General features: G+C 40.3%; 1 protein-coding gene across 4 annotated transcripts in view; it reads left to right on the forward strand.

Annotated features, from left to right (window-relative positions):
* Window positions 1–13,849, forward strand: part of LOC118420453 (nuclear receptor subfamily 6 group A member 1-like) — a 107,576-nt gene that overhangs the window by 14,845 nt on the left and 78,882 nt on the right. Inside the window, exon 1 of one of the 4 annotated variants that reach the window (XM_035827256.1) lies at window positions 6,452–6,563. The exons of the other annotated variants lie outside the window; for them this stretch is intronic. Coding sequence (XP_035683149.1) covers window positions 6,467–6,563 — 97 coding nt within the window. The 5' untranslated portion in view covers window positions 6,452–6,466. Of the gene's footprint in view, window positions 1–6,451; window positions 6,564–13,849 lie in introns of those variants that run through there. 4 annotated transcript variants of the gene reach the window in all.

Raw genomic sequence — 13,849 nt, forward strand, 5'->3', positions numbered from 1 at the left:
GCAGTGAAATTTTGTCCACACTAGGTGTGACCATCGATTTGAAAAGTTTTTTTTTTTTTCAAATTGGAATAACATCTATTATCATAATACCGGTACGTTTACGACAATTTCTCTAGCCATACTGATTTGACAAATTGTCAACACATCATTTTCTACAGTTACATGTTGCTGTTATAGGTTACCCTTGCCACTTCTTCTGTGTAACTTTTCTGCCACTCTTGTCCTGCTAAAAGCGTAATATTGTAATTGTAACACGCCGCGGAATTACACGGCGAACGGGCGCGTGGTTGGGAGGGGGTAAAAATACCGGTAGGAAGAAACACGACACAATTAACTGCCGCTATGTACATTTATTCATCCTCTGATGTTCCTTCCTTTTCTGTCAGTAAATGCATAAAACATAAACCTGCATGAGCATACAAAATGTCATGAGAAAACGGACGTATACTGTCAAGAATTTTCATTTAACTTCTGTCCGTCACAACCGCTATGACGTAACACTTCACTGCTAGCGTAGATATAAAAATGGCGGGAAAATGACTGCGTACGTTCAATTTTGCCCATTCAATCGTAGATCCGGGCTATTATGCAACGGTTCTTCACACTTTTACATGAGTTGTAGGTCACCAACAGAAATTCAAGATTGTTGTTGAATTTCATGTTCGTCTTGTGCCGTGAGCATGTGTAATTATGATCTATATAAATTTGGCAATGAATGTGACAGTGTGTTCGTCCCACGACGAGCTGCCTACCCCGAAATTTAAAAAAAAGTATACTGAAAACTTTTGGCCTTGTTGTCTTCGAATGCATTGTTATCGATGCTTTGTAAATGGTGTATTGGACACCTAGATGTCTGAAGTGTGCACAGCTCAGAAATAACTATTGTTGCATGTGTAGATCTCTTTAAGTTCCAGTATTTTTAATCTACCGGTATAAGTCTTACTACCGGTATTATGCCAATGCATGTTAAATAGGGTCGGGAAATCTGACAAACAACAAATAAAATTTGTGTGGCCTTACAATATATGGGTAGAAACTGCATTATGATTACAGCATGGAAAATTTCAATTTATTTTGAAATGAAACATGAAAGAAGTTCTTGCCCAGTGCAGCTGCAGACCATTAAAATCCAATGACTTTTGGTTCCAAAGGGAAGGTGTAATGGTCCCCTTGGTCTTGTGCTGGTCTCAACTTGGTCCATCTGGATCCTGCAAACTGTCTGCCAGCCAGCCACGCTATGTTTGAATTTCCGCGGGAAAGGTCACGTGAAGGAAAGCACAGGGTCAGCCTGCGTTCCTGTTTTCCGAAAGCCTTGCCTTGGGGGTCAGCGGTTAAGTGACCCCTGGATGCCGAACCATTTTCCTGCTTTCACCAGCCTGAGAGGAAATGGCTTCAGGAAACAAATCAAATTGGAGGTTATTTGGCCTTTTGACCTGACCTTTATTTCTAAAGTTGGCCTATTTCTGTAATGCAAACCCCAACGTAAACAAGATGTTATAGTTTTATTCCTTCTGAAACCTGTGTTGATAGGAAGGATATGCGAGTTTTGATTCAGCTTTCTTAGAATACTTTTTTGCAAAATGTAACCAGTGAAAATCAAATGCAGAGTCCTTTTTTTCTGATAGCTTGTAAAAATGCAAGTAAGGAGTGAAAGAGAGCTGCTATGACCCAGTATGAGGGAAAATACCCCCCTCCCCCCAACTTCTCAAGGACACAAGGTTTATGTATGGGGCAAATTGGAGCAGTCTGATATGTCAGGGAAGTTTAAAACTTTAATTTTTTGGGAAACTTTTCTCTTGGCAAAAGAATGATTTATTTCACTTCCTGGCCTTGGTTTTTTAGGGCTATTGTAGAATGGTATTTGTTGTGACTGCTGCAAAGGAGGTTGAACTAGAACTTACAATTGTGCTAAACTATAAAATGGTAGTATTTCATAGCTATGTGTCCAGCATAGCACCAAACATGCATTGATTAAAAGTAAGCCTTCTGAAACCAGAAAATGACAAGTTCTTTACTACTAGCTTTATTTAGGTACTATAATGTTTCTGTTCAGTTTGAGCTATGGCTCAATGAATCTACTACGATAGTTGATGAAGTTATGTGTTAACTAGAACTAGGACTACAATATTACTGGAAAAAGCTCACTTTCTACATGAAAGCTAGAACATGATGAAGGGAATATCATGAGTTTTTTGTTGCTCTCCTGGCGGCCATACTTGCCCCCACCATTTGGCTTATTAATGACCGTCCAGGTCAGGAGGTTTGACCCCGCGGCCCTGGCCTGCTGTTGCCGGCTCTCGGCCTTGCCGATTCAAATTCTGCGCGGGAAACGCCACGTGTACGGGAGAAGACAAACTGGCACGTGGCAGGCTTGGTATCTCGGCGTACGCTCCAAGAAGGGCCTCAACCCTGGAATAGAATTGAAGTATATTCCACATTGTACAGAAAATGTGACAGCCTATGATAAATGGGTTGGATCCTTGGTTGGATCTGGATATTGGCTAAAGTATTAGATAGAAAATTAGTTTTTGGAAAGAGCAGCTTGAAGGGCTGTTTTGCATATACACTTGGGTGCAATAAAATCTTGATTGCCTTTGGCCATAACTGAATGAAAGGAGAATGCAAAAAAGTTTTCAACCTTCTTGTTGAAAAGCCCCCTTTATTGTCTCTTTTTGGTTTCATGCAGCTTTTGAAACATTTACAGCTCAGAAAGTGTCAGTTAGAAAGTTCCCACGGTGAACTATCACTTCTGGGAACAAATGTGTTGTCAGATTGATGTAGGTACACTTCACTAATGGCACGTGTGGGCATTGTTGATATGCGCATTGCTAATGAGTGGTGACTGACCCAGGGTTGTGACACTTGACCTCTGCGACCAAGTCCCTTTCAGTGTCGCTCGTCCTGTAAAACTTGTTTTTGTGGACGCTGGCGCCACGTTTTCAATTAATCCCAGGAACTTACCATACCCGCTCTGAGGCACATTGTTGACGGATCCTTGTTTACCTATGCGGGAATTTGCTCGGACATCAAACCCATGGTTAACGCTGACATATATATGGTGGGAGTGATTTTGCGTGAGAAGCGTGTACATACGGCAGTATATCTCCCATGCGCTCCATAGAATTCCTCATTGTTGGTGAAAAATTGTTTTTTCCCAGCCGTGCAGCTGTCTGGACTTGGCGACGGCATCTGCCCTCACCCTAAGTACAATTTTAGAAGCATTGTTGATTGTACTATAAATTAGATACGCCATTGACTGTGTGGTTCATACCAACCTTCATACAGTCGGCATTTAGTAGTTTCTCCTCATATATGTTTAGTCAAAGGATGTAAAATAAAAGTGACATCAGCCTTATGAAATATTGATTATCAATAAAGGCGAACTATGATTTGCATATGATATCAACAGAGATGGAACAAGTTAGATGCTTCTTGTGACAGACATGACGTGAAACATCTCTCTGCAAAATTGTTTATTATTTAATACTGGTAGTTCTGTACATACTGTGAGTGTGATATAGTCTGTGTGACACAAACTCTACTGTTCTGGGCTGTAACTAGCTGTTGTTTGGTGGGCTGCTGTAAGCGAGATTTCATCAGGCTAACTGATAACAAGCCCCGAAGGACCATTTGCATATGCAGGTAAAATTGGAGCTGTGCAGGAATTTCTGATGTCTACCTGCACCTAACCTGCACTGGCTCATGTACTGGGTTTTATACATAAATGTCCTATTAAGCATGTAAGCAAATGATGTAGGTGTATGTGGATTGTTATTAGCTGCCTTGACTGTTACCACCTATAAAGCGTAAAAGAAAAAAATAGCAATGCTTCCTGAACAATTTTAGTTTGATCCATGCTTTCTAAATTCAGAGTGGTGCAGGTAGAATTTGTCTGGTGCAGGTAATTTTCAGTATTACCTGCACCAGTGCAGGTATGCAGAAAAAAGTATTTCAAGCCCTTGATAATCTTTGGTATTTATGATATTTGAAAGAAAATCAATGCATTTATTGGCTGGAAATATCACGTAGATATACAGTACAGGAAGATTCTAACCGAGTGTTCTTCTCTTCCATGTGCTGTCCTGTGTTGCTCCTGCCAACCTAACAGGTGAGTGAATGTTTTCTTTGCAAGCTGCCCTCAGGCAGTTTTCATTGTAAAAACATTTGTTATGACCAAAGTATCATAATTGGCTGCAAAGACGGGCAATTACCTAAAACTCCGTCATTATTTCATGGCATGTGGTAGTTTTTATGTTAAAGTTTAAACTGTTCTACTGTAGGTTTGAACGTGTGAACTTTTGTATGTGTTAACCAGAAATTGGTAGTTTTCTGTTCTACTTGATTCATGGTGTTGCAGATATTGACATGATAAGACGAATAGATAACTTTTTTCATATACATCTTTCAATGGAGAGTTAACTCTATCAGCAGGTCTCCCGGGGATCCTATGATATGCACTTTAACCTCTGCGCTTGTTGCGTTGTCATCGAACGTCGATTACCGCTAACAAATATGACCTGTTGCGACACTCGCACAGGGCAAATTAGATAAACTCCCGTTCATGTCAATTGAATTAATGAGAACGGGAACGCGGCGCTCGGCTTGGTCTCAGGCGTGTCCGGGTTGCCGCATGACCACCTGTCCGCTGGCATGGCTGGCCGCAGAGAAAGGGAGGGGTCAGTTGTAGGCTCACCTTTGCCCCAGGTCATCAGACAACAGCCTGGCAATGGGAGCTCAGTGTCACCCTGTATTTTACACCTACATTGTCCCCCCTGCACCCGTGCCGTAAATCTACCCACTCAGGGGGAAGAAGTGGAACAAGCAAACTCTCCAAATGTGACAACAGCCAATTACTCCGACCACTACACCTGCATCCTCCAATTAAAGCCTGGCACATCTTACAGATAAGAAAGTAAAAAGATAAAGACACAGTTTTCTGTTTATGTCTGTGAGGTGTTTGTTTGCATACGCAAAGTTGACAGTTACACTTACAGTGGTAACTTTCACGGCCAGCCCAATGTCTACGGTTATTTAATTGCAATTCAGTGTGAGAAGATATAAGTTTCTCAAGTAATGTAATATCTCAACACCATTTGTTTACTTTGATGTCGTATGTGTATCTCAGGTGGTTGACAATACATTTTGACAGAGAAACATGATGATGTAAGAAATATGTCCTATCCCAATCATTGTTGATGCATGATAGCAGTGATCATCATTCAGACCTGATGCACAATCTGTCACTTCTGATTTCACGAGGACGAACTGAATTGAGCAACCGAATCCAACTTACTATAACTGTACGTCTTTGGCAACTATTCAGTTATTGCTGAAGACTTTGATACGGTATTCCAAAGGTTTAAGTTTTATTTCACAGATTACTTCACAAGTTATGATACACGTTCGGGCTTGACATGGTTGGCAATTTTGGATTAATTTCCAAGTCTGTAACCATCCCAACACATTACTAATGCTTCTATCCCTGTTGTACAAGTGCCTTTGAAGAGTTTTAGGTTTACTGTGATGTAGTTCTCACGCAGTGTGTACATGTATGTATGGTGTCAGAATTTTCTTTTAATTTTTGTGTAGTCCCTTTTCAATGTCTGTCAAGTCAAGATTTAGGACAATAAGTGCTGCAAAGTCATTTTTTATTGTCAGATTTGTAACATGAGTGTCTGGAGAAGTACCAGGGACTTGGACTGCTGATTTGTTCAATCATAAGCCATTGAAGACCCAGACTATGTACTCGGGTCTGTTCCTACTGCTAGAGGTCACCTCAGTCCTAACCCTGGCGCCTGCACGCATTCAACGCCTGCTTACACATATTTCTTTGAAGAAAGTGCGCCAAATGTATGCGAGAATACCCCCAACCTGTCATTAAAAAGTAGAAATTATATGGGGTTAGGGGGGCTTGTTGCGAGGTCATGACTCGGATGACCTTGCCTGCTGTACCCCTGAATGGCTCTGCCCTGTAGTCTGATTGGCCATTCAAATTTATGCGAGAAATTGTTTGAAAGGTATGAGAAAGAAGTGAGCGCACAATTCCAGCAAAGGCCCTGACTCCCTGACCTGGATGGCCTCACCTTTTATTGGGTGCTCCTGACAATTAAATTCTCAACAATAACCTACATTCAAATTTATGCAAGAATGTTGACTTAGGATGGCAGAAAGGAGTCGCGTGGTAGGTGCCCCTGGCAGCGGATAGGTCCCGACTTTTGACCCCCGCCATCCGATTGGCTGGTAGGGAACAATCTAAGTCAAGTATCAGTTGACCTGTATAAGTGTCGGAGACACGGACGGGAGTTGTTCGTCCTCACGTGCCTTACGGAGAGGACACGAGGCGTGCTGACCCCACGCCGGACCCCCGACACACCAGTCAAGGACGTCAGCCTCGGGACGTGCTAATTGAATAGTCAGTTGTGACATCCGGGGAAGAGGAGAGTTCTCAGGTTTGTTCTGACTGAACATGGCCCAGTTGGGACTGGAGAAAAGGATCCATCTGGACTCTCCGTTCTTGCAGGCTGGGTATTGTCTCCCTAAGTCATCCTGGGACCACTCCTTCTGTGAGTAGAGTTTGCCAAGTTTCACAATGCTACATCTTAGATGTCTGTTTCTCTCATAGAACAGAACTTCACTTCCAAAGAGACCTCCAGAGTTAGCAACAGTTTTCATTTTGGGCTCAAGACTTTTTTTTAGAGAAACAGATTTTGAATAGTTTGCTCTAATGGTCCAAGTACATTAATTTTGTACTTAACATTATCCAGCTGGGGGTACATAGCAAATGTACTTAAGGAAAAGTGTGGAAAAGAAACTCCGTAACTTGACCTGTAGTAAAAATGTATGCTTATACTTTCTGTATGGCAAGTATGGTAGTCTAGATTATTGACTTATGTGAATTCACATTAGGAAACTACTTTCACATTTTTACCTGAAACTACTGAGTACTACCAATGCTTTGCTTTGTGAAGCTGAGATTTGTAAGTTCTTTGAAACTGGAAGGCTATATATAGTGAATGTACATGTACGGGGCTAGCTTGAGTAGACAAGTCATTTGTTCGTGTGCAAGTAGCCTGGGAAAGAGCAGAACAACTGATAAATCAAACTGAACTGTAATGCCGCTGGTCATGGTACTTTGTAATCATTAGCAAGGACTGAGAACTGCTCTCCCTCTTGGTATTGTCCTGCACTGTTGGAAAAATACATGGAAAATCTGCTAAAGATATTCACTTACATTGTATTTTAATTTTGTACATTGGTGTGTATTGATTATTGCAATAAGACTGCTGTTCTATAGACTTACTTTTCTACTCGTACATAGCCTTGTAGACTTTTTGAAACTACAGTATTTTCAACATGTTCACTCAAAGTCCACCCTTGTGTTTTACTATTTACCCTCTTAGTCCACAGAAGGGTTTGCTGAGAATTTTACTTATTTTGATTCTATTCCTTTGTATGTCTTTAAAGTTGAATTCACTATACAGTTGAGTTGCTAACAGTTTGTACACAACAGTGACAACAGATCAGCCACAGAGTGGTATACAGGAGGGTGTGCTGACAAGGCCTTGCACAGAAGATCACCTATGTTTTATGCTAAGATAAGGGGAGGCAATTTAGCAAAATCCGGTCACCTTGCCAGGAATTACAATTTCTTAAGACAGATAATTACAGAAAATAGGCTGCCTGCACGTTTTAGAAAAGGGTCATGGAAGTCCTCCACAGAGGAAGGACACCCATGGACAGCGTGGTGCTAGCATGTGTCATCATACTGATGGGTGCTGTCCTTTGTGCTGATTTACTACTGTTTATAGACTGGGAAATACTAGTTTACTACTGTTTATAGACTGGGAAACAGTAATAATCTTTGAAGCGTCTTTGCTCAAAATACTATCATTCAGGTATGAAGTTTTCTTTGGTCTTTTAGTAGGTTTAGGTAGATTGTTCTGTTCTGTTAGTAGTAAGTCAAAGCAAATTGATGGGGTTTCTCATTTTTATTGAAGCTATGAATTTATCGCTGTCCTGAATCCAAACTTTCCAAAGCGTCGGCATTAGACACTAACATTTTTCCAAATAGCGGCTACTCAAGCAACTGGATATGATTTTGGAAATGGTCAGATGTTTCAGATAGCACCCACTATCTTGAGTCGGTTACACTGAAAAGATTTTGTTGAACAGCACGTTTTATACCGTAACTGTGAATTGATATGTAAAGGAGTTGAAGACAAACAAGATCTCTGTTTCTAAAATCATATCCAGTTGCTTGAGTAACTGCTATTTGGCATATCTTATTACCAGGATGTCTAACCTTCATCGACAACTAGAATTTTGTTTCCGTTTCGTGAGATACCTGTGAAATAGCCAGATTGACAATGCATGCATTTACCCATCCATAGAACAATAGAAGTGCCTCCAAATATCTTACAAAAAGTTCTCTTGAATTAAACATCAGCTGACTTTCTCTTTCACCCAAACTTGAACGCTCTACCGAGCAGCTGCTTCCCTTTTCCTCCTCGACAAAGGCCAGCGAAGCCACTCGCCATTTGTCATATTGGGTATGAAAATAAAGGGGATGCAGATCATAGGAAATCTGTTTTCAATTGGGGTCAATTGGCCTACATGTTGTAAACCCCCCTCTATTGCAGATGAGTGCATTTTGAGTTGTTCCCATGGTAGGTCACCTCAATCATGCCACGAAAACTCCATTGTTGCGCCGTTAGGGTACTCGGAACGCCAACACCCAAAGCCTGAGAGACTCCCGACCTTCTTGATGGGAAATACGGCAGAACAATGAGCAAGCATCATGAATCAGTCCGTCTGGCAGTTGGGAAAGTCCCGGAGTGGTATTGTTCAGCTGATTTTATGGAAACCGTTGGCTCAGTTTGGGGTGGCTTTGACATATCAGGCCGCCAATTCAGGCATAATTATAGAGTTGCATGGGAAAAGAGGGAGCGCATTACATTGTTAATTTTTCAGGGAGTGAAAGCGGACCACACTAGCTCAAAAGCACATAGCTAGTTCTGTAGGAGGCCCTTCTCCTTCTGTACATCTTTGTATCTACTTTTATTAGTTTAAAGTTATGTCCTCTTTGATTTTAAAATACTATACTCCTATGGTATTTCAGTCCTGCCCTTGCTGTGACAGCAAACTTCTGGGAATGAGATAGTCTTCAAGCAGACAAAAGACAAGAATTTGGCCAAATAGGGACAAATAAGTTGCCATGGGATGTCAGTCGTTTGCAGTCTATCCAGCTATCCCGCCAGCGGTAATTCCTTCATTCCCAACTTGGCCAAAGTCCCCTTTGACTATTCGGCCAGGTGGGAGTCTGGTAGAGACTAGGAATGAAATGGCACAATCACAAATTCTTGAAAATGGAGGAAAAGCATGCCTTGATGCATGTTTGGAAATTATGATCTATAAAGCAAATGCACTCTGTATTTATTTTCTTGTATGATACTTGAGAGTGAAAATGAATGTGATTTCTTGCATACTGGTATGGCAATATGGCAATAAGGAATAAGAAATATCTATTGTGTAGGTAGACTATTAGAGCTTTTTGGATTCTTGCCTAATAATAATCATAATAATCATCTGGTGTATTTTGCCAGCCAGTAGGTACCCAAAGTATGAGTAATGAGGCTGTTTAACGTGGTCGAGGCACCTCCTCGAGCACGGGACCCCCGTTTTACGTCCCTCCCGGAAGACGATTTCGTGGAAAACTTCGTGAGGCTACAGCAATCCGGACGTCCTTGGTTGGTCTCCCATCCAAGCACTGTCCGGACCGTCGCGTTGCTTAACTTCCGAGATCGAGGGATCGGGTGTACCAACGCGCCACGCGGCCGTAGCAATGAAAGAACACAAAACAAATCAAAGCATTATTACTAGCTATTGGCTAGACCTAAAAATAAATCAATGACTATAAAGACATAGAGCAGTGATTGATCATTTCTTATTAACCCAGATTTACCCTCCATATTTGCCTACCTGTCTTCTAAGATCCATACAATCCATAACCCTTTCAGTATCACTTGTATCTGTTGTCTGTCATGTTTCTTGCTGCAGCCTTTGTTATTACATTGGAACGACCTATTTCTGTAACAAGCCACTGTCCCATCTAATGTTTCTGATCCTGAATGACAACAACATAATGATGTTTCTTAGCTTCTTTTGTCCTAAGTGAATTCTCGGTAAAGCTAGTAAAGTTAATTTTATGAGATTTCTCCATTAATCGATGTCTGTTATTAAAGATGATTGATCTTCGCACCAAAGTGCTGACTTTTTGTGAAAGGAAAGTTTCATTAGTGGTGAAGCAGAATTACTGTAATGGAATAAATCTTGTATTGAAGAAATGATTGTCAGATATTGTACATCAGAATAGTAGTAAAGCCCCTCCCACGTAACTGGAGTTTAGGCTGTATTTGTCAAATGCCAGAAGGAAGCTGACCATTGGAAATTGCACGGGACCCAACTATATTTTTCACCTGAAAATTTACCCCATCACATTGAATGAGACGGGGAAACGCATCTCCATATGATTAAGATAATACGGGTGTATAACTGAATGGTTCAATGGTACCTGAGTTATTCTAAAACGTTGATATTCTGTTATTGTCCCTGTCATCACATTCAAACTGCACTTGTCACTTAAAACATAAAAATTTGAGAGTTTTAGTTCACGTTTTCTTCCCCTGTGACCAGCCTGGCTTCCTGATTGTTGTACCTTTATGATATTCAATTCTGATACCTACATGTATGTGGCAAAATGTCTTTCTTTTCATGAAGTCCTAATTATATCAAATGTAAAAAAACAACCTCTAGGGCAAAGTGGAAATCCTTTTGATATCCGAGAACAGTCCTACAAATGTATGTGTACCAAATGGTCCAAAGTGTAATTTTGTGGCACATGTAAATGCCACAGGCTTTTAGTGTCATGTTAAGTCGAACAATCTAGGCTAAACAGAAATGATGACATGCCAAATATGGTTATAACTAGCCGTGTGTTGTGAAAAATTCTGTCATTTGTTATGTATGTTAAAAGTGGGAATCTTGCAACAAGCACTTGCACCATGCTATTTAATCCATGGTTAGTGGTGCAAGAGGGTCACTCCTGTGTCCATCTACCCCACCTGTCATACTTCTGCGTGGACGTTATTTGGCCACTATTGTTGCACCTCTCTTCAAGAAGATAATGGACATAGAAGGGTGCCACGTGCTGGTAGATTACTGTCGAGCGTCAGAACTACCCCACGCGATTAGCTGTTCAGCTTTTGTTGATGACCTGTGCCCTGAAGTGATGATAACATGCTATAATGAGAAAATATGGAAGAGTTAGATGTTCACAGCTATGATTATTTCTCCGCCACCCATAGAGGCGGAAATTAAAGTCCTTCTTGTCTTTACAATCTTACAGTATACATAGACAGCAATTTCATTTCAATCACATTTTTGCTAATAAGGACTAGAAAACATGCTATGATGGAAAAATATGGAAGAGTTAGATGTTCACAGCTACGATTATTTCTCCGCCACCCATAGAGGCGGAAATTAAAGATGTTCCTGTGGACTTTACAATTTTATAGCAATTTCCTTTCAATTACATTCTTACTTTCACGGACTACCTATTGCTTCTGGGCTTGGTATTGCAAACAGAATGTGTGTAATTAATGTGGTCCTTGTAGTCATCGTATGATTTTCTTTCGACATGTACAATGTATATGATGTTTCTTACAAAAATGTTTCTTTTAATGATTGTGAATACTTTCTCTTTCAATGGTTATAGCTTTTGGGATGGTTGTATGAAACAGGTTATTGTCTTTACAAATGGTATCTTAGTATGTAAGGCATCCTTTCAATGAATGTGAATAATTTCTGCCATGGTATTGCTTCCCGGGGTGTTACAGTTTTTTAAACAACATGTCTGTATTTCATAATGCATAGCTAGGGTCACAAAAGTTAGCCTATAGGCTCCATTGGCTGCAAGTGGAAATGTGAAAACAACCAGTTTAGTTCCATTCAATTCATCAAACAACTGAAATATAAAAATGCCATGAGGGAATGAACTAGATGTCAATGAATTTTATCAAGTGAAAAGCTTGGAGATCTTTTGTATATACATGGATATGGGCAGTTAATAGTGATGTGTTTTCTTTGAACTTAAAAAAAAAGGTGAGATTTCAATCAATAGGTTTTATAGCACAGTGACTGCAGTCACTACATTCATGTAGCCAACATGCGGGACTTCATAAGGTTTACAAAACTGAATATTCATTGAAAAATGCATATTAACTACATGGAGGTTCCAAAATAGAACATAGAATGTAATTTTGTTGGTGTAACAGCTAACAAAAAGTATCCATGTCCCATTCAGGAATGACATGTCAGAAATGTGATGCTATGGTTAACCTGGGTGACCAATGGGCTGCCCTGTAACTCAGGGGCAAAGGTGAGCCCAGTGTTTGACCATCTCTACAGGTGCATTGACCCCAAAATATGGTGGTCCTCCCCTTCTGCCTGAACTGAAAGGAATGCACAGGCAAAAAACAAACATTGTCAGGGCTCGAAATACCACCTGCATATGCAGGTTAGTGCAGGTAAAATTGGAGCTGTGCATGTATTTTTGGTGTCTACCTGCATCTAACCTGCACTGGTCCATGCACTGGGTTTTATACATAAATGTCATATGATGTAGGTGTATGTGGATTGTTATTAGCTGCATTGACTGTTACCACCTATAATTAGTGAAAAGTATAGAAGAAAAAAAACCAATGGTTCCTGAACAATTTTAGTATGATCCATACTTCATAAATTCAGTGTGGTGCAGGTAAAATTGATCTAGTGCAGGTAATTTTCAGTGTTACCTGCATGCAGTGTTACCTGCACGAGTGCAGATATGCAGAAAAAAGTATTTTGAGCCTGATTGTCATTTGGTTTCATAAGACACAAATAGGAGGTGATAATGAGAAATTACCAGCCAACGCCTGGCCACATGACCATTGTATAACTGACCTTTGCTTAGTGGTCACTCTCATGTTTGCATATTAAAGGTGCGCTCAGTAATCCAGTTTTAGCCAGTCACTTCAAGACCTGTTCTATTTGCATGACATTTATAGCCTGAGTTGTTTCTGTAAGGGTGGATTGAAAGAAAATAAGAAGTTAGATGTAGACAGAGAAATTAATTGGTGACGTGGGAAGCTACAGAAATACAATATTGCTTCAAAATCGTTCAAATCAAATATTTCATGGTTGCTTCTATTTTGAAATTATTTTTCGTCCCCTGGATTTTGATTGGAAATCCTGTTGAAGGTGCGACGATTCCAAGGGGGTCCGGAGTATGCCCCCACGGGAAAATTTTGACATCTGAAATGCAATTTCTTCAGTTTTGAGGGGCATATTTGAAGGTAGACCCAAATTGGTTTAATTGATATCTTTCATCATCATAATCTTTACATGCTGATTTTTGTCCGTCATAGAGGACGGAATGGGCAAAATTTTTTCTCCGTCCCCAACAGCAAAATTCTGTCAAAGGATGGCTGGATGAACCTAGGAACCTTAGGCCACACCGATTTAATTTCTTGGTTCACGGATTCGCTCGCTCCTATTTTTTGGGAAAAAAAATAAAAATAAAAATGACCACTCAGCAAATTTTCACCATTAATGAAACCATTCACCAACTTTCTGGTGTAGCAAATTGGCCTTTATATTATAAGCTCCTTAAAGTGTGGGTACAGGTGCTGTTACTGTACAAAAATAGTGTCTGTGTACTTTTTTCAAGCTGAAAACTTTTTTCCTTTATGTTTTGGATTAGCCGTTACCTTTACCCCAACGGCCCAACCATTTTACAATTTTTATTTTTATT

The sequence above is a fragment of the Branchiostoma floridae genome, chromosome 8 (assembly GCF_000003815.2).
Source record: "Branchiostoma floridae strain S238N-H82 chromosome 8, Bfl_VNyyK, whole genome shotgun sequence".
Lineage (NCBI taxonomy): Eukaryota > Metazoa > Chordata > Leptocardii > Amphioxiformes > Branchiostomatidae > Branchiostoma > Branchiostoma floridae.